We start from the raw sequence: 21332 nt of genomic DNA, 5'->3' as shown, positions 1-21332 counted from the left end.
CACCTGAAATTGACGAAATTTTTCTCAATTATACTTTTTTCATATCTAACATGAATATGAAAACAGAATCGAAAAATATCAAACGGTTCCTTCATTATGGCCACCCAAATTTCTCTTTCGGTCCTCTAACAAAATTGAAATAAAACAACTGGTTGGGCTGAGGGCAAAAATTTCGAAATTAGTTTGTCGAAATATTTCAGATGATAATATAAAATTATCACAAAAAGAATTTCACTGTAATTTCTATGACTATACAGGGTGTTTCATTGGGAAACGGAAATACTTCATAGGTGGCACCAAGGCGGTTCTGGAGATACCCCATTTATTGGGTCTTACTGTCTTCGTAGCCGAGATACAGGGTGTTTTATGAATTTTGCCCGTTTCTTTCTGATGCCATATCAAACGAACCACCCGGTATATTTTCTTCATATTTGCCAAATATATTCCTAATTGAGAGCCCAAACGTATCATGCAATAACCGCCTTGAAAATCCAGGTCCGGGTTAACAAAAAATTATGAATCGTTTGAATCCTCGAAACAACACCCTGTACATCGGAATTTTGAAAATCTGAAGTGAAGTTTTTGAGATCTTGTATACCAGAAAGTGGTTTGAAGTGACTTTTAACAATGAATTATCAAAAATATTGAATCCATAATTATTTCAACATTTCTTTGTAATTCATTTTTACATTGGTTTTCCTTTTTATAGCTGTTTACTATTTCAGTTTCTATTTATTGAGAATTGAGTTGCATTAGGTTGATATCGTATATTTTGAAACAATTATGAACAAAAAAACATAATAACAAAATAATTAGATAGAATTCTTTCTGAGGCCATATCAAACGAAGCACCCAGTATATTTTCTTCATATTTGGCAAATATGTTCCTAATTGAGAGCCCAAACGTATCATGAAATTACGTCCTGGAAAATCCAGGTCCGGGTTAACAAAAAATTATGAATCGTTTGAATCCGTAGCAGAGATACAGGGTGTTTTATGAATTTAAACTGGCAAAATTCATAAAACACCCTGTATCTCGACTACGAAGACAGTGAGACCCATAAATGGGGTATCTCCAGAACCGCCTTGGTGCCACCTATGCATCTGTGAAGTATTTCCGTTTCCCAATGAACACCCTGTATAAAAATCGTTGCTCCTTCTAGCAAAAAGAATTGTACAATAAACCATAAATAGTTTAGGACAATGTTAATAATTCTTAATTTCACTATTAGATGTTTTTTAATTTGATCGGTTACTGATGTTACATAGTACTGAATAAAATTTGTTTACTAAAGACTAGCTGCCGTTTTCTAAAACCCATCTATCCCGAGTAATCAAATTTATTCGATTACTTGTAGATTCATCCATGATCTTCAGATATTCATTCGCGCCGTTTGCGAAAATGGATACATGCTTGGGTTTCGAAATACTATATATAAACATCATATTTTTATCTATTTATGTTTATATCAGATTCATGGGTAATAGAAACCGGCTGTAGGTTACATATTGATTTGATTCTCAAGGGTCTAAGTTTTTTACGCAGTTGGCAGATGATGAATCATTTATTGAAGGATCTTGAAAAATTCACTCGTTTCAGACTATTTCTGGCTTAAACGTAGGGATGAATTAATTGAAAGATCGGTTAGGAGGAAGGGCACTCAAAAAGTAAATGCTTTCCATTTCGACAGCTGTTTCTATTTGAAGAACACAATATGACATTAATTGAAGTTTTTTCAATGTTAACACTTATCCTTAAAATGATATTTTAGGAACTTTCACCCACGTTAATACTGGAAGTTTTCTTTAATATTTGAAAAAAAAATCATTTCATGAAAACTAGTGCTGAAGTGAATCAATTTTTGTCAAACATAGGCGTATAGGTTTTTTTCCATCGTTATTTCAGGAACAAAACTGATCACTAGATAATTTTTTTGATGGCATGAAGTCCAAATTCCGAACTCTTTATCATAAAAAGATAAAACATGGCGTCAATCACTTCCTTCAAACACTAGGGTTTTGATGATAGTGTTAAAAAATTTCTTTTGTTTCTATCATTTTGCAGGTTTATGAACCAAATTAAGGGAATTAGGAAAAAAGAATGTCAAATAAAATATTTTGAAATTGAAGTCAATTATTTATTTTGATCTCTTCCATATAAATTATAGATATTTAATTGTTTAGAACTTTCATATCACTCAACATTTGGTAGAATAAAATGATTTGGAATAAAAAAAGATATTGTCAGTATTCATGGAAATCATTAAAACTAAAAGTAAAAATCTGTACACCTAATTTTCAAAACAATTTGAATTATTCATTGAATTTCCTCTTGACTCCTCCTGAGCTGTTCCAATTGCTGCCACCACCAAAATTTCCTCTACCGCCTCCTCCAAAACCTCTATTACCACCTCCGAAACCTCCTCTACCACCACCTCCTCTTCCGCCGCCAAATCCTCCTCTTCCTCCGCCACCAAAACCGCCTCTTCCTCCTCCTCCTCTTCCTCCGCCACCAAAACCTCCTCTGCCTCCGCCACCAAAACCTCCTCTGCCTCCTCTTCCCCCAGAGCCTCCTCTACCTCCAAATCCGCCTCGACCACCACCTAATCTTTTGACAGTTGGTGCACCTGGGGGTTTTGGAAGGAACCTTTGAAGTGGAAGAAGTTTGGCAGGATCAATGAATAACTGCAAAGAAAAAACATTAATATCAAAGCACTAATTAAATTACACAAAACCAAACTAATATAAATAATAATACATATTTTATCAAGATTGTCTGGAGTGTAAAAATGGCCTCTTCCCTCTTTCTATACCAAGGCAATAAAGGGCGCTCGTACAAATTCATATGTATTTAATTGTTTTACAAAATTTGGTATATATCTTTTTGCTTCAATAAGTAACGAGCGTTCATTTCAATTCGTGGTCAAGAGTGCTGCGGAGAAGTTAGAGTGGATTTTATGCGATTACAAGTAGCACATAGCTTGTATGAGTCACTAACATGTGTTCAAATAATTCGAATCTGGGAACCATATATGGTACAAGCTAAGCGTTACTTGTAATCACAGAAAATCCACTCTAATTTATCCACAGCACTCTTGACCACGAACTAAAAGGGAGGAACATTATATTGAAGCAAAAAGTTACATACCATTCAATTCATTCAGTTTTCTAACTATAAATCTGAAGTCTTAATCTAATCGAGGTATTCTGATCCGAAAACTACAAGTCTCTAGAATATTTTGTTTGACAGTTATTGTGTACACTGGACTACTTGATTTTCATCTCCAATTCTTCATCAGCAAATTTAACCCAATCATTCAACCACTCTCAATTCAAAATTTGATAAATACAACCAGCCAATTCAATTATGAAAAATGTTCAATATATAAACAATAAAAATCATTGCATTAACAATCATTAACGATTTTTATCGACGAATTAGGTTGGTTTGAAAAACTGGTAATAAGCAACATTTAAGGACTTCAAGTTCCTACTTTTCACCACAAAATTAATAAATTCTAATTCTATTATCAAAATTATGAATTATTAGCCTGTTGTTTCTCTGGAATGAGTGAGCTAACATGAAAATTGCACCCATTCATTCTACTTGCTACATTTATTATACTATCTGTTATGGAACAACTTGGAGTAAATTAATCAGAAAATTAAATGTTCTGCAGTATTGAATTCTATGTTTTATGAACTGTTCACTGTTATTGATATTCAAAAATGTTCATCTTCACAATAGAGATAATACGAATTCCAAAAAGACGGAATCTATAATGTAATTTTCCATTCTGTCTAGTCCTTAATTGATAAAATTTCAAAGTTGTAACTGAATTCTTGTTTTACCAATGATAAGTTAAAAGTCAATACAACAACAAATTCCTTACCTTCTGATTTTTCTCGAAACTGGAGCTATATATATTATCTGATAATCGTATTGTAACAGAATAATCTTCTGTGTTTCCAAATATTTCGTCGATTTTTCCTATTTGTTCCATATTTTCTAAATAAATGGGAGCATTGAAAAATGGTATATCCTTTATTTCGGATTTAACGACCAAGTCATCTTGACACGTGTAATCGAGGTATCCAAATGGAACAACTCTTTCTGGCGGACCTTGTGGAAATCTGTCACGTCCACCTCCGCCTCCTCCACGTCCACCACGACCCCCACGAAAACCGCCGCCACCTCTTCCTCGGAAAGACATTTTAACTGCTAGAAAACAAACAGATAAATATAAATATAATGTATCTAACTTACATAAATAGCTAAAATAAATATATTCATTTAAGGTTAAGACGGTTAAGTATAACTTAACCTTAAATGTTATAAATAAGAGGTTATTTACGAAATAAATGTGTTATTACCTGATACAATAAATGTAAACTGAAACTAGAAACGAAGACTCACTGGTGTCACTGGAACGATACAATAAACTGCACTTGTATATTTGAATAATCGCTATTCAATAAACCATGCTTCTTATATTTTGTTTCTGTTGATGATTATAACCTCATTTATCTTCAACCATCAAATTGTAACTGAATATAACTTTTCTTCTTTTTCTGTCTTTTGTTCTACTTGAACAAAAGAAAGGAGAAGACTGACGACCAGTGTTGCCAATGTTTTCTTCAACTTGAGCTCATGAAAAATATCCAATTTTTTGAGTTTTTTCAGATAATATATGGTTCTATGAACTGAAATTACAGTTTCTTCAGTATAGGTTTTCATTCAAATTGGGAAATTGTTTCGAATTATAATTTAAGACACCAAATGCGCAGAATCAGCATCATTAGTTCCATACCCTGCCCATAAGAGCGCCTCAATCACGATTATTTATTTTACCACTGAGTTGTATATATTTAGTGTTCTGTGGTTGTAACTCTTCTCTATGAATAGACTCAATCATAGATTATTTTCTTTTTCTATATTTTGTTCTCCTTGAACAATAAGTCAATCATACATTTTATTTTTCTATCTGTTTTGTTTAGCCACAGAATAGAGAGGTATTACAGAAGCGACACTCTTTTTCATGGTACCCAACCGCCATATTTTTAGTAGTTTGTTTATGTTTACATCTTTCCACGTGTTTCGGTGTTCGAGTTCATTGCCCGTTTGACACAAGTACTGTTCGGTTGTGTTCTTTGATTCGTTTCAAAAACTTTTTACAATGAGTGGAAATAAAAAAGGTGGATTTTATTGTTTGGTACGTGGATGTCTGAATCGCACGAGAGACGGTTAATTGTCATTCTTCAATTTACCAAAGGAAACTGAAAGGTAGGAAGGTTTTTCATGTTAGGGTCGATTTCGAAATCTTATTACTATTATTTTTCCAGAATTAATCAATGGTTAACCATTTGTTCCCGGGAGGATCTCTTTGAAAAATCTTCTGTCCAGTTGAAAGGATATAGGATATGTGCTGCACATTTCGAGGACAACATGTATACTAATTTCTTGAAAAAACGTCTTCTTCCTGAAGCAGTTCCAACCATTTTTTCCTATTGAAAAATTGGAAGAAGTTGGTTTAATTGTGGATGGTACTGTGAATGACAGGGTAAGTAATTTTATTGAATTGGCCAATAAATTGGGTGTTACTCCTGAAAGATCATCAAATTGAATACCTTAATGAAATTATGGTATTTATCAAATCTATATAGGTATTTAATACTCAAGGTAAAGATGTTACATCAATAATTAAATGCCTAAAATGTTGGCTCATCACCATAAATGGAATAAAACAGTTGTGGCAAGTCACACATTCATCTGGTTTCAAATATCTTTTCACCAGACGAGTTAATCAAGATTGTTTGTAGATTTTTTTTGGGAGCATTCAAATTCATGTGTTATTGTGAGGATTTTTTGGGGTTATTTTCCACAGCTGTGGCTTATGTCATTGTTTTTGTTTTGTAACACCATGTCAACAATACCTTTTTTTTCTTTTGATTTATTGTATATTTCTGATGAAATTGCACACACAGGTGTTTTCACCAAAGTGCATAGTGTAAGATATATGGAAAATTTAATGTATCTGAGTTGTTTATTATATTTGAAAATGTATATTATCTGTAAATAAATTGAATTTAATTGTTAATAATTTTTTAGCGATACCATTGAACCAATTTTCTGAACATAACATATTAGTATTAGCCAAACACCGAAAAGTATCATTTGGATTTCAAATACACAGGGTGGCCATTTGAAAACGAAACAGACGAAATAAAGTTCTTCGATAGAAATACTCGGACAGGTCGATTTCTGTTTCGAGGGGGACAACTTAAGATGTAGGTTACAGACGCATAGCGCTTCAACCCCCACCCCCCATTTTTGAATAGGGAAGATGGGGTGAGTGATACCTCAATTTAAAGGTATTTTTATACTGATTTCAGCACAATAATTGTTTTTTCATTTTATGCATTAGTTGTCGAAATATTCATGCGTTAGTTAGTTAGGAAGGAAGCCACAGTCATGGTTGTTTTGAAGCTCAAAATGTCGATTTTTCACAAAACACTACAAGTGCCATGAAAACACCACTTCATTTTCAAATACTTAGTTAAGAATATTTCGAGAACTAATGCATGAAATGAAAAAACAATTACTGTGGTGGAATCAGTATAAAAATACCTATCAAATGAGGTATCACTCACCCCATCTTCCCTATTCAATTGTGCCATTATATACCTATATGTATATCTTTCATTATAGAAATGATCTATGGAAGTAATTCTTGTAATTGAAATACCAATAAACTCTCTCTATTACAAATATTTGAATTCATTCCAGTGAAGTGAACGTTTCGTGTTTTGTTTCACGACTTTGCACGATCATACTCGGTTACACGTCGCTTTTGATTGGTCAGTATCGGGTTAGGGTTTTAATTAATGTATCCAATCAAAATCAACGGAAATGACAAGTATGACATTGCGGCGCCGCCACGAACTAAAACTAATATTTTCAATTTGGTCGAATGTCATTCCATTCAAAAATTGACGAGTGCATTCACCATGTTAGAGAGTTATTGCAACGCACAAATAAGCGATCTTTTATTACAGGATCTCTTATTTTGACATGTACTCATGCGCATTGAGTCAGATATTAAGAGTCTGTTTACACCACACTGCTTGGGAAGCACAGGGGTCGCAACGTGAAGGGGCAAGAGCGGGTGGGCGTGGTCTATCGTAGTAAAAATATAGAGAACGTATTAGGCCCTCAGCCCAATTTGAATGAATTTGTAACGCATTGGGATGATCTCGTTTCTTTCTCGAGTTCTACTAGTGCGTGTCGGAATATGCAGCCGCATTTTCGACATTTTGATGAAATGAAATGATTGTCAAATGGTCACCTACGATTATGGTTGTAAAGACGGTTAATAAGAACAGAGTTTAGAAACAAGAACTGTCTTTTAGGTTTTGAAAAAGACTCTACTTTCCATAATTACTTGATATCGAATTGAGAATTCAAATACGCTTTGATATACCATTATCCTCATTTTTTGAATTGTTAAAAACCCTTATGAATTAAATGGAATGAATTTTGAATATCTAATCCGAAATAAAAAAGTTTCATTGAGAATTTTGATGAACTCATTCTATAAATATCTACAGGAATAGTACTTTGTTATAATTAAAAAAAAATCAGCTTGGTTCATAATGATATATTTCTAATTGCCTTCTGTTTTCTTCAATTTTTCTCATCCTGAAGATCTAGTTTGTATTGAGGATCCATATTTTTAAGCCTCTATGTCTTAGGTCAATTATTACAGGTAAAACACAGTTCTAATGAAATTTTCCTTCGAAAAACTCTTCATCGATGTTGACTTCGATGAATAAAGTGTCCTTCAAAGTTTACACGACAAAAGCATTTTTCTCTTTCAGCTATATTTAATTGTCCCTGAACTTGAAAATAATAATTCTGACTTTGTTTCAATCGATATTCCTGATCATCATTTTTTCCAAATATGTGATTTGTTTCCTTTTAATAGCATCTTTTATCATATTTTTTCTTGCTGAAAAAGGGCATTCGATTTTAATTGAATGATTACTTTTTTCAAAAATGCCATCTCGAGAAGGACCTAGACTTTTTTTTATTAATAAAAAGGCCACTGTTTGTGATCTTCGAGCACAATTCATTCTCTAATAGACGCTTCGCTCGATCTTCATTATTTTTCCCCAATCTATAGCTTTTGCAGAAAAATGTTTATATAAAATGCTTTCAACTGTTGAGCAATAACTTGACATAGGAGGCATTTTACACAAATAAAAAACAAAATCCTTCAGCTGCCATGGCGGTCGAAGATGAATTCCAATTTTTATAGCATGTATGCTCTGTTGGTGTGTCATTGTTAGTTTGAACTCTTTGACATATTATGCAATACTTTTTTTCGGAAACCGTCCGAGAAGTGCTCACTTCCCGGACGCTTTTTCTCTGAGAAAGTAGCATTTCCTGGCCTAGTCCGGAAAGTACGTACTTCCCGGACTAGGCCGGAAAAGAATCATAGAATCCATAGCAACCGAGATAACGGCTGACAGTTCATATGAAATTAGTTGTCAAAAATTTGCATGTTTTTTGATCGCAATCGCAATAAAATATGGAAAGCAGCAGCGATAGTGTTATTTTACATGGTTGCCGAAAAAATATTGTACGCAACACGCCCGAAAATGGTTTTTTTGGACTCACAGACTTCCAGGACTCGCTTACGCTCGTCCTGGAATTTTGTCTATTCGTCCAAAAAAACCCTATTTTCCGGACTTGTTACGTAAATTACTATTTTCACACCCAAGTATAAAATTTTTCCAGTTTGCATCCCAACAATTGTAGGAACTCCGGGAGTTAATTATAATTTCCCCAGTTTCGATAAGATCGTTTAGCCCAACTACCATCACAAAATACCGTTATTGAAGGTGTACCATTTATGTCGATACTTCCACATTCGATCGCTTATTTCACTTCTTCTGCTACGGCTTCTTCCATGGATTTCAACGCTATCTGTTCCCAGGCATTACATACTTCATTGTGTACTCTTTTATTTTGAAATTATTATAGTTATGATCATTGTAAAAAATTTTGAATGATTTTCTGTTACCTACTTCTGAATGAACTTTCTTTCTTCTTCTTTCTTTATTACAGTGAAAATGAAAAACAAGGGAAATTCATATCATTTCTATTTTCTTCAGCTGTGCATAACCATCACCAGGATTCATGACACTACTGAAGGCGGATGTGCTTATATCAAGTATTTCTGGATGTTCTGGACAAGTAAATATTGTTTTCGAAATTTTACACATATCACGTATAAAAACTAATTTCGACTGAAACCCAATTTTCATTTCCTTCACCAAACGCATATTAGATAAATTTGATTAAAAAAAAACGGAGTGATTAGAAAGTTTTTTCAGATAATCTATGAATTGCAGAATATAAACAATTCGGAATTCATCCAAAGATATTTCCCAGCGAAAAAGGTTCGATTCAATACACATTAACAAAATTATAAGAAGAACTGCACAGGCCAAATAGATATGAAAACTTCTAGTAATAGCTCAACCCCAAATTGAAAATAGGTACCATTCTCGAAATTTCAGTTTGAAAATGCGTTATTTTAATGTCAGGTATAGTTGATATTCTTCATTTCTACATAAAATCATTGAGTAAGTAGAAATATATGTATCGGTACAACAATAGACCAATCTTTACTCCGAAATGGCCTTCTTTCAGGTACCTATGCAATGCTGAACCTACCTAGAAATTGTCAAATTGTCCAGCAATGAAATAATACCGAGTACCGAATAACCTTTATTTACAACTGATGTTTATTTACTTCGAAATTGAATTCTTTCAGGTACCTATGCAATGCTGAACCGACCTAGAAACTGTCAAATTGTCTAGCATTGAAATAATACGTACACAAAAGAGTACCGAATAACCCTTATTTACAACTGATGTTTATCTAATGGGTCAATAAAATCTTGATATAAATCAAATAAATTTACACGAAATCACTTCTTGTTTACTTTCAAAGTACAATACCTAATCTGAGAGAGGTTCAAAACTACCTCAATTCTGTATTATATGAAATATGGTAAACACAAGATTATTTGCCTGACATCATTAAATCCAGATCGCTTTCCTTCAATAACAAACATTTCCTTTTTCTCAAACTTACGAAACCTTCGGTCCGAAGTAATAAGTTGACTATTGGATCTAAAATCTTCCACGAGGAATAAATTTTTTCATTCGAAAAAGTAACATGAAAATCGGTCGTATGGCTTTTTTTAAACGACAAAATATTTTTTTTTGTTCGCGACAAATAATTCAGGTTTTCAAGAATATATTTCCTAAGAGACGGTCCTGATAGCTACAAGCCACGCCCCTCAGGGAGGAGCAACGATTTTTAGTTCACAATTCTGGCACTCGAAATAGATTTACAACGTCTCAGAGAATTTTGAGTAACTATGATGTAATATATTTCTAATTGGTATCATTGGAAAGAAGAAGAAATAGGCTATGACCAATTTGTATTAGATTTTCGAATTTAGGTCAACTGAAGCGACAATAAATCATTCAAAATTGGTATTGAAAATCGTACTTTCTACTTCAATAAAACAATTAATTTGCAACTTAAAGTGAAATTATTACCTAACGAACATACAAGGGATTAAGACCTTCCAATATTGTTTTGAATCATCTCGATAGCGTTTACCGTTCCTGAGAAAATCAAGACCGAATTAGTTAAGAAAACGCCTGAATTTGCGCCGCGTGAACGGACTCTTAAGGATTGTTTAAATCTAAATACAGGCCTCCCTTACTTTATTTAAATACAGGCGACCAACTTTTATTTAAGGATCCTTTATTTTGACAGATATCTGTTTATGTCGAATATTTGCCGTCGTTATTCAACAAGAACTAACCTATAAATATTTGTAGCTGTTTAGGTAAACAAAGTAATGAAGTAAACTTTTTGAGAAATTTGCATTTCATTTCTTGATTTTGGGCATCTGTGGGAACCATTTCATTCGAGAAAAAAAATGTGCTCTCAATAACGAATTTTTCAAGAACTTATACGATTCTCAACGAAACATATTTAATTTGAACCTACTAAAAGAATTAAAAATAATACTGATAAATCCTGAATTTTATTAGAAATAAGAATTTTCCTATACCTATGTGTAATGTAGTATTGTTAAAGCATAGTGTATAAGGAAAGGATAGTAAGCCAGTGTAGTGCTTTTTTTGATTTTGTTGATGTTGAGCGCATTCCTTATACTATGGTTAAAGAATGCTACTGCATACTGAATATTATTTTTTTTATATTGAATATAAATAATTCATTCTGTAATATGGACACACCAATGGGATTGTTTTGGAAGAAAAATAATAAATTTGTTACTTAAGTACTTTTTTATATATTGAATCAACATAGCATAAAAAAAGCAAATAACAATGCAGAACCAAATTAATTATCAGTAATGCTATTATAAAATTATACGTTAAGTACACTTTTTTCAAAATTATTGTAGGAAAAAGTACAAAAATACATAACATAATTCTGTTAAACAAAATAATCTTCCAATACTGGTGGTTTCAAATAAAAAGAAATACTTGATTGACTTCCATTCAAACTTGATGATACTTCGTCAACAAATTTCTCTAATAGTTTCATCGATAAAACCCCAGTAGTTTGGTACAGCTCCTTCCATATTACGAATTGGTAGACTAAAAACGAATTAAGGTAATATAATATATAATAATTTAAGTTTAATTCAGCTAATAGCTTACCTGTACATATAGCTGATAACTATTTCTATAAAGCCACTTAAGTGCATTCAAATTATCTTAGAAGTGTCCATGATTTTCCACAATGAAGATTGCAGTTATAAAAATAAACTTCGATAATGATTGCGATACTTGTAGTAAAAATTTTCCAAGTCAACTAGTCGATTTGTTTGAATTGGTTTTGATATATTTTCTACACCAACTGTATCTATTATGAAAAATCAATTCCTCAATAATGGTCCCAGCTAAAATTGCTAACGCTATTTGTTCTTTCATTTTCGATTTTGAACTTTTACCAAATGAATTATTTTATTTATCAGAATACAAAATAAAGGTGACAAAATATAAATATGTCAAATTTAAAGATCTGTCACTTTACTGACTTTCGTTAAAAGCACCTTGCAATAGTTCACTTTTAACGTCCACGATAGAGGATCCTTTAATAAAAGATCGCTTATTTGTGCGTTGCAATAACTCTCTGTTTTTAGACATCTTAGCCTGTATTTTAGATTTAGACAATCCTTAATATCTGACTCTATGCGCATGCGTACATGTCAAAATAAGAGATCCTGTAATAAAAGATCGCTTATTTGTGCGTTGCAATAACTCTCCATTAGGTCTATGCGCTTCTATATATTTAGTGTTCTGTGTGTAATACCACAGATTACTAGTCTGTGGTAATACCTCTCTATTCTGTGGTTTAGCTCCAGAACATTTTATGATTCATCCATAATTTAGATTTTTAATTTAAATAACTCGTTTAACCGAATTATATATCATAATAAATGTTATTATTATTAATTAAAACTAAAATTATTAATAAAAATTAAAATATCCTCACTTCCATTGAATGAAGAATCACATACATGTATATTTATAACATATATCCATAATTATAATTAAAAATAATAACTGTTTTATTTCCAATGTGGATGAAGCACATGATTATCCATAAAAATTAAATTTAGATATTATTTGAGTAATTTCATCAAATATCATAGAATAAAAGAGATGAGAATATGTTCTAAGAGATAACGCTATTTTTATGAATATAATCTTAAAATTAATCTCAAAAAAATTAAATCATAAGGATTGAGGAGTGAGAGTCCAAATAGAAGGTTACTCCAAAGTTCAGAACTTCTGAGTTGTTTTAATTAGAATCATTTTTTGTCTGGCAACTCAAGTAAGAGTATATCTTTCAAATTTTCACGAAAAATGGCCACTCTTCAGAAGGTAGTTCTTGTTGTAACTAATAGTTTTGAAAATAATAAAAAATTATTTCTTACAGCTCTCAAGAAATTTACTTTGTTCAAAGCAAAGGAGATTATTTCTGTCCTCCAAATTGAATAATTCAAGTGGATATTCATTTGGTGAGTATTATTTATTATTAGAAACATGAAATTTTGATTTTCTCAATGCAATTTTCCTTGCACCTACATAAGTATACCGTAATTTTCTTTATAGTTAATGTAAAGTAATAAAGGAAGTTACTTCCACAATTTTATTTGAATAGTATTGAGGAGAGCTAATTTATTTGTTTGTTTAATTAGAAATTATGTTCATTGAAAAACATTTTCTGAAAATGATTTTAATTGCTTAGAAGGCTATGTTTGAAGTAATAATCTAAATCAAGATACATGTGACTTTCAATTAATAATTAATTCAACAATCACTCCTATGTAATTATATATTCCAGCTTTGAGTGATACTCAAAAAGAAATTCAAGATGTTGCGAGAAAATTTGCTCGGGAAGAAATTTTACCAATTGCTGCTCAACATGATAAAACTGGAGAGTACCCTCATCAAATTGTCAAGAAAGCTTGGGATTTGGGACTTATTAATGGTCACATACCGGAAGATATCGGTAAGTTGAGTTTGAATTGAGGTGTTTCTACATAGAAAAATATGTTCATTTCATTTCAATAACGAATGTGTATTGTGAAGGAATTGAAGGCAGTATGTTTAAACAAGCTGATTTTTTCTCATTGTATGAATTCATTTAATTTAGTTCATTTGATTCACAGGAGGAATGGGTAATAGTGTGTTTACTGGATGTTTAGTAGCTGAGGAACTTGGTTATGGTTGCACAGGTATAGCTACAGCATTAGAAGCGACAGGATTAGGGGTAATGCTTTTTATTTTGTTGAGATTTAATTTTGAATTGAGTAAAACATTTTTCAGAAACAAACTTCTTCTTATACTGTATCCTTAAGTGAAGAATTTCTAGCTTTCTTTTTTGTTATCTTAGTTATTTGCAACTATTTGAATATTGTTCATTACAGGCGCGGATCCAGGCCCCACTTTGGGGGGGGAACTTTAAGATACTCAAAAGCTAAAAGATACTGGAATTTTGGAGAATGGTAAAACACCATTGCAAAAGTATAAGAACTGTATTCATAGAAAAATATTAATTATTTGAGCCTTAGTATGTCAAATTCTAGGAGGGTCAGCAAAATTTAAGAGGTGCCCGGGCAATTTGGGGGGGGAACGTTCCCCCAGTTCCCCGCCTGGTTCATTAGAAGTTTAAATATGTATTAAGTATACAGGGTAGTCCAGATTTTAGTGTACACACTTTGGCGTCAAATGGAACATCTCTTTTTAGGAAAAAAATTCCCTATGAACATATATCCTAACAAGATTCGTTTTCGAGATTCAGGGTGTTAAAATTTGAAAAGCCAGTTTTTTACTTATAACTAGTATTATTACATTCATTATAATTTTTAGGTATTTGAGTCTTGATAATGTAATGCTTCGAATAAGGTAAGTGTCTCCTGTCAAAATTATCCAGTGGAGTAGATATAGGGTTGCCAAGATACTTTTCTTATTGAAAATCTCACCAGTCTTTTTTCGAAAAAATTGTTTCATTTCTGAAATCAACAGGTTTCTTGAATTTTTTTCATAGATTGTACCTTTTTCAAAATAATCGAATTAAATGCCTCCTGAAAGCTTTATGATATACTACATTTTTTTGTACTTTCGTTGATCACTTATGGAAAAATTTGAAATATTTATTTTTGTAGATTTTTGTGGATAGTGTTTGCTTCATACTCGATTTTTTCGAATATGGTACATTCTATGAAAAATTTGAAGAGACCTTTTTTTTCAATGAAGCTCTCTTGATTTCAGAAATGAAACAATTTTTTCAAGAAAAAGACAGTGGTGTAGATTTTCAAAAAGAAGAGGCTCATCGCACCCTTATATCTACGCCACTGGATAATTTTGGCAGGAAACACTTACCTAATTCAAAACTTTACATTATCAAGATTTCAATACCTAAAAATTCAAACAATGAAAATACTATAGTTATAAGTAAAGAACTGTCTTTTTTTCAAACTTAGTTAGAAATTTGTTATGTTTATTATTTCAATTTTTGATTAATCTCTGTTCAGCAATATCCTGAAGGTTATAACTATATTATTTATTTTATTCCATTAAATTTCAATGAATTTGAGAGTGATATAAATGTTATTTACAGCAAACACCTGTTATTATTGGTGGTAACAAAGAGCAACAGAAAAAATATCTTGGGCGCCTACTGGAGGAACCTCTTCTTGCTGTGAGTTTTGTCAATCATATAGAAACTTATTGTACAAAAGTGAAATGAATCAAGATTCTTGGAAAGTGTTTTATTAATTAGTTTCGGTTCTCAAAAATATATATTATTCAAAATTATTACTTGGTTATCATCCATTGTTGTTTGATAAATAAAAAATATTGGGAATATTGGACACGATTTTATTCTGTTGTTTAATTTGTAACAACGCCGACGTTTCGAAACAGTTCGTTTGTTTTTCAAGGCTAGTTACGACAAACAATATCATACGCTTATTAAAATCATTAAGACAATTTTCAAGGAATCAAAATTCTTTCACACCGCAGATAATCAACATAAAAAAAATGTTTATGTTGATTTTAACATTTTTTTTTATGTTGATTATCTGCCCTGTGAAAGAATTTTGATTCCTTGAAAATTGTCTTAATGATTTTAATAAGCGTATGATATTGTTTGTCGTAACTAGCCTTGAAAAAGAAAGAACTGTTTCGAAACGTCGGCGTTGTTACAAATTAAACAATAGAATAAAATCGTGTCCAATATTTTTTATTTATTATTCAAAATGTTTCATTGGATTTTCAAGTTAGACTTCTAAGTTTACTTTTTACAGGCTTATTGTGTAACTGAACCAGTTGCTGGATCAGATGTGGCAGGTATCAAAACAAAAGCTGAAAAGAAGGGTGATGAATACATTCTTAATGGACAAAAAATGTGGATTACAAATGGAGGTGTTGCAAACTGGTGAGATATTTATTTATACTTTATTCAATGGCGAGATGATCAAAGACAAGAATAGTTATCTAAGATAATATATATCACTGAGATTAAAAGCCTTTTTATATCTCTTTTATAGAGACCTCTATACAAGGTGTATCAGTTTTAATCTTTAAAAATTTAATGGGATATTCTCCTTGTTGTCCTCATTTGGAAAAATGTATATTATATACCTCTATCTCGATCCCTAAGAAAGATACAGGGTGTTGAAGTTCACAAGAAAAAATCTTTGTTATGTTATAGCTTCCATAAAAAAGCTTGGATTCAAACGAAACTTTGTATGCCTACCCTACTCCCTAAGGGCCATTTTATGAAGATACATTCGATTTTGAGGGAACACTAGTGGCGTGCAATTCGGTCACATCTCAATTATTTCGAAGAAAAAAGTTTGTCACTGTTATTTTTAAGGAATAAATAAGGCTATTTCGAATTGCTGGTTTGATTTTGAGTGAAATTTTTACTGAAACAAAATTCAAAGTTTCTGTTTCAGAGTAAATTAGATTTTTGAAAGACGTGCTGACTAGAAATTGGCTACAAATTAAATAGGAAATCTATTAAAAATCAAAAGATAACGAAAACTAAATATGATATCACAGCATATCTGGTGTCCCCCAAAATCGAAAATATCTTCATAAAATGGCCCTTAGGGAGTAGGGTAGGCATACAAAGTTTCGTTTGAATCCAAGCTTTTTTATGGAAGCTATAACATAACAAAGATTTTTTCTTGTGAACTTCAACACCCTGTATCTTTCTTAGGGATCGAGATAGAGGTATATAATATACATTTTTCCGAATCAGGAAAACAAGGAGAATATCCCATTAAATTTTTAACGATTAAAGCTGATACACCCTGTATTCACTGAAACTAATAAAATCTTTAAAATTAATTGACTTACCAATTATTCTCTCTCCCATAGTTTTCTATGATTATTGTGGTTTAAATCTGTAACTATTGATTACAAATGATTTCTCAGGTATTTTGTATTGGCTCGTACCAATCCAGATCCAAAAGCTCCTGCAAGTAAAGCTTTTACTGGTTTCATAGTAGAAAGGGAGTGGCCTGGAGTAACTCCAGGAAGGAAGGAACAAAATATGGGTCAGAGGGCCAGTGATACGAGAGGTATTACATTTGAAGATGTTCGAATTCCAAAGGAAAATGTTCTAATTGGAGAAGGTGCTGGATTCAAGATTGCTATGGGCACCTTTGACAAAACTAGACCACCAGTAAGTATCTATTCTCTTGTTATATTGTTGGCGGATTAAGAGGAGTCCGTCCAATTTTTTTGTACAGGGAGAAAGAGATAATTTTCAATCAAATAATGTTTTGCTTTCACAGTTTTGAGGTGGAATCTCTATTGATAAGCAAAATGGATAACTTCCAACAAAAATAGGGTTATGAGGTGTTTGGTTGTGGTTAAAAAATTTGAAAAACTCACTAGGGACCCTATTTTTTAGGAGTGAACTTTTTGACATACAAATTTTAGAAACAAATGGATTTTCAAAGTACTATTCTTGATGATCCTTCATTCCATTGAACATTCATGTTGAAAAATGTGTAATTACAAAAGCTCTCACCAAAGTCATATTTCATAAATAATTCAAGTTCTGTCGATTAAAATTGAAATACTGCTTAGATGACAAGTTGTTCACCAATTCCTTATAACTTGTAGCAAGATGTTTCAGCGAAATAAAAGAAATCAAATGGCTGACAGACAAAAATACTCCCATCACATATTTGAATAATAGTATTCATACTAGCAAGACCTGAAGTCAGGGACGAATAAAATTAGCTATGAAAAAATGAGTACTGCACTGGGACCCTGTTCTTGACAAGTGATCTTTTAAAGCATATAAATACTTTCAAAGTATCTTGCATTTTGATATTTTTTTGCCTAAGTGCTGCTTTGTGGAATGAGTAGCTAAGTTGTTCGTTGCCAGTCTCAAACCTGTGTCAAGGAGGAGAATTGGAGTGATGAGCCTGCTACCTCATACAAGCAAAAATCCAAAAAGGACAGAATCACGATAGATGAAACACACAAGGATACAAAGATTAAATTCGAAAAAAGCGGAAAATCATAGTAGTTTTCTCCGACAGAAAAAAGGACAGGGTAATAAAAATTTTGATAAATACATCGATTCACCGCAATGGCCTACTAGACCATTATGGAATACGAATCAAAATTTTGTGCTGAAAATTTGCATATTGGGGTTTGAGAAAATGATCTTTCTCCCTACAATATTTTCAGATCTCTACAACTTCCAGTTACACTGGAAACAGACTACTACTTTCTTATTCCAAATGGCACACCCAGTATATTATTGCATCATTAGATGGTAATTTCAGTATTATGCCATAACTTGGGTATAAACTCAACGGTTCATGAGTTAATGAGATTCTTATGAAAAAAATGGTTGCAATGAGGACTCGAATTTTTTTGAATATTTCTCCTGAAAAAGATTTTTTTGAAAAAAACTTTTTCATATTCTATTCTGCCTATATGTAGTATTATAAGACTTTTTGTGGTTTGGACCAAAAATGTACAGGGTGTTTATGGGAAGATCATGAACTAAGGAAAAACCCCAATTTCTAATCGAGTTGATTAGTCTTTGACTTCTGGAAAATATAGAAAGAAACTAAAAGTTGATATTTTGATAACTTAATTCGATATTAATTGAATTCAAATTAATTGGTATATCTACAAATCTGTTTATAAATGCTATCTATTCTACATTAATATTAAGTTAATAATTTCAGGTTGCATCAGCAGCTACAGGCTTAGCACAAAGATGCTTAGATGAAGCTTCTAAATATGCAAATGAACGTAAAACTTTTGGAGTACCAATATCACATCATCAAGCTGTAGCTTTCATTTTGGCTGATATGGGTATTGGCGTTGAACTAGCAAGATTGGCATGGATGAAAGCTGCTTGGGAAGTTGATAACGGTGAGTTTGAATTGAATTAAATTTCAATTGTCCTAAATTGTATTTAGGTTATTTCTTCTTTATCACATAGTCAATTTACGTAGAAGAGCCTGAGTATTTTCATTTCCGTTGTTCGAATGATAGGTCCATTAGGCACATAAATGCAGGCTCTTCATATTCTATAGCCTTTTCTATAGATATCGACAACAACTCCAACTTGATAATCATGTAAATGAGCCGGAATTCTCAAGAGCAAGATTTTGTAATACCACTAAGCATAACATATTTATAGCATACAGAGTTGATGATGAATATATCTAAAATCGTGGCTATAATGACGACGACATAATTTAGGTCTACTATTGTATCTGCCCAAGTGGAGACCTCACAGTAGGGACATGTGCGCATGTTGCTGGTGTCTTATGATATCTAGGGAAAGCAAGACATCAAAAAAATATTAAATACTCTGATGATTCTCTACTTAATGTACCACTAGCAATATATTATTATATGTATATTGTGCAACTGCAAATCGTGTAGTACTAAATCTTGGAATCGAAATAATAGGTGAATAATTAAAATACAATGCACTTATACTACCTGCCTCAACTTTTGCTTGTATTATATTGGGAATATTTGACCTTTTGACCATTCCTCTAGAAAGTTCAATGTCTGCATCTTGTATAAAGACCTTTATACTTCGGGGGCTATAGGGGGTCTGGGGTTGAAAATGGAGGATTGTGACCATAAAAGCTTTAGATCAGCATACTGAATACTATCTTTTTGGAAATTTTCAGCCAATTTAGCCAAGATCCATCTTCCATTTGGAATTTGTGGGGTCCTTCGGTTTATGTGATGGATCAATTAGAAATTTAAAGAATATTACAAAAATGATATTATTCAATAAATCGAAACATTGTTGAGTAAAAATATTGATTGATATTTATTTACAGGTAAGAGGAACACTTATTCTGCTTCGATTGCTAAATGTTTTGCTGCTGATGTTGCCAACAAGAATGCTACAGATGCTGTACAAATTTTCGGAGGCAATGGATTTAACACCGAATATCCAGTTGAAAAACTGATGAGAGATGCAAAAATTTATCAAATTTATGAGGGAACTGCTCAAATTCAGAGAATAATTTTATCTAGACAAATAATCGACAGAGCTAAAGAATTGAATTAATTACATATTTGGGGAGGGGTTGCGATTTCCATATTTGGAAAACAAATTTGATATACAATAATAGATGATCATTTACAACATAATTTTTGAAAGAATTTTTATATACAGAAAATATTCTACTTTTTATACATTTCAAGTGAAACTGTTAAATTGAATAAATGATTATATATGTTACTTGTTGCCTTTTTAATTTTCCCTGTAATGGCTGTAATTGTTGAATTTTTTTGATGTATAGGAAAAAAATTATTTTGCATTTAGATATAGGTATTACATCAAATAGTTTTAACGAATTTAACTATCATACCAACTGAGGGAAGTACAAATATTTTTGGTGTAATAATATTTGATCTTATTCACTTAATTTATATTATAACAGTATAAATTCAGTGATAATTAAGAACAACAAAGAATAGACAACAAGATGTAGCTCTCCACAATCAAACCATTTCAACATCTTATGACTTTGGGTAGTAGAACCCTACCGTATTAATACCGATTTACAAGAGCTAACCCAACTCATTCATAAATTGTTTGGTAATTTTCAGGAAAGATTTGTATAAAAGAAATACCAAATATAGTGAACAGATTTTTATTATTTCTAAATATAACTTTGAAAAAAGAACACTATATTCAAAACTAGAAACAACAAAACTATTAATCTATAGAAGCTGAAAGTTGATAAAAAAAGAGTTGGGATGAAACAAATAGGAATCAGAATACATTCCCCCTAATTCTTTTTATCTGCCATATCTTGTAGATATCTGTATTTCAATTAAATACAGATTTCATGGTTACATTACATTATTATATGTTGGTACAAGGAACTCTCTTGTCACAGATTTATCTAGTATCTGTCACGTTTGTGATACAGAAAAATGTTCTGCCAACCAACATTTTTCAATTAAAAAAACTGCTAAACAATACTTATCGAAATATTCCATTAGCTTCAATGAAATTCAGTGAATTAGACAAAATAATGTATGATACTGGTACAGAAGGCTCATTCGAAAATTTGCCAATTCATGGCTTGCTTTTGAATTTTGATCTTGTGAAATATTAATGCCTTCTGCACTTGTGTTATGAATATTTATTTTTTTGATATTTTATGATATCTTGAAA

At 31.8% G+C, this 21332-nt stretch overlaps 2 protein-coding genes and 1 long non-coding RNA gene across 3 annotated transcripts; 2 read left to right on the top strand and 1 right to left on the bottom strand.

The window, feature by feature from the left end:
* Positions 1–2124: 2124 nt before the first annotated feature.
* LOC123673186 (probable H/ACA ribonucleoprotein complex subunit 1) lies at positions 2125–4528 on the bottom strand. Its single transcript, XM_045607644.1, has 3 exons — positions 4375–4528; positions 3894–4222; positions 2125–2685 (listed from the first exon to the last, which is right to left on the bottom strand). Exons 2-3 carry the CDS (start codon positions 4212–4214, stop codon positions 2314–2316), a joined length of 693 nt encoding a protein of 230 aa, XP_045463600.1. The 5' UTR covers positions 4215–4222; positions 4375–4528; the 3' UTR covers positions 2125–2313.
* Positions 4529–4657: 129 nt separating this feature from the next.
* Positions 4658–5463, top strand: LOC123673187. The gene is made up of 2 exons (XR_006746437.1): positions 4658–5284; positions 5344–5463. It is a non-coding gene; the product is annotated as an uncharacterized LOC123673187 (long non-coding RNA).
* A 7328-nt stretch (positions 5464–12791) lies between these two features.
* On the top strand, positions 12792–20387 carry LOC123672836 (probable medium-chain specific acyl-CoA dehydrogenase, mitochondrial). The gene is made up of 9 exons (XM_045607145.1): positions 12792–13009; positions 13065–13146; positions 13473–13640; positions 13801–13901; positions 15252–15332; positions 15940–16070; positions 17078–17327; positions 18859–19048; positions 19981–20387. The coding sequence occupies exons 1-9, from the start codon at positions 12992–12994 to the stop codon at positions 20211–20213; spliced, it is 1254 nt and encodes a 417-aa protein (XP_045463101.1). The 5' UTR covers positions 12792–12991; the 3' UTR covers positions 20214–20387.
* Positions 20388–21332: the final 945 nt, after the last annotated feature.

Source organism: Harmonia axyridis, chromosome 2 (assembly GCF_914767665.1).
Source record: "Harmonia axyridis chromosome 2, icHarAxyr1.1, whole genome shotgun sequence".
NCBI classification, from domain to species: Eukaryota; Metazoa; Arthropoda; class Insecta; order Coleoptera; family Coccinellidae; genus Harmonia; species Harmonia axyridis.
This window is presented reverse-complemented; position numbering and strand designations above follow the sequence as displayed.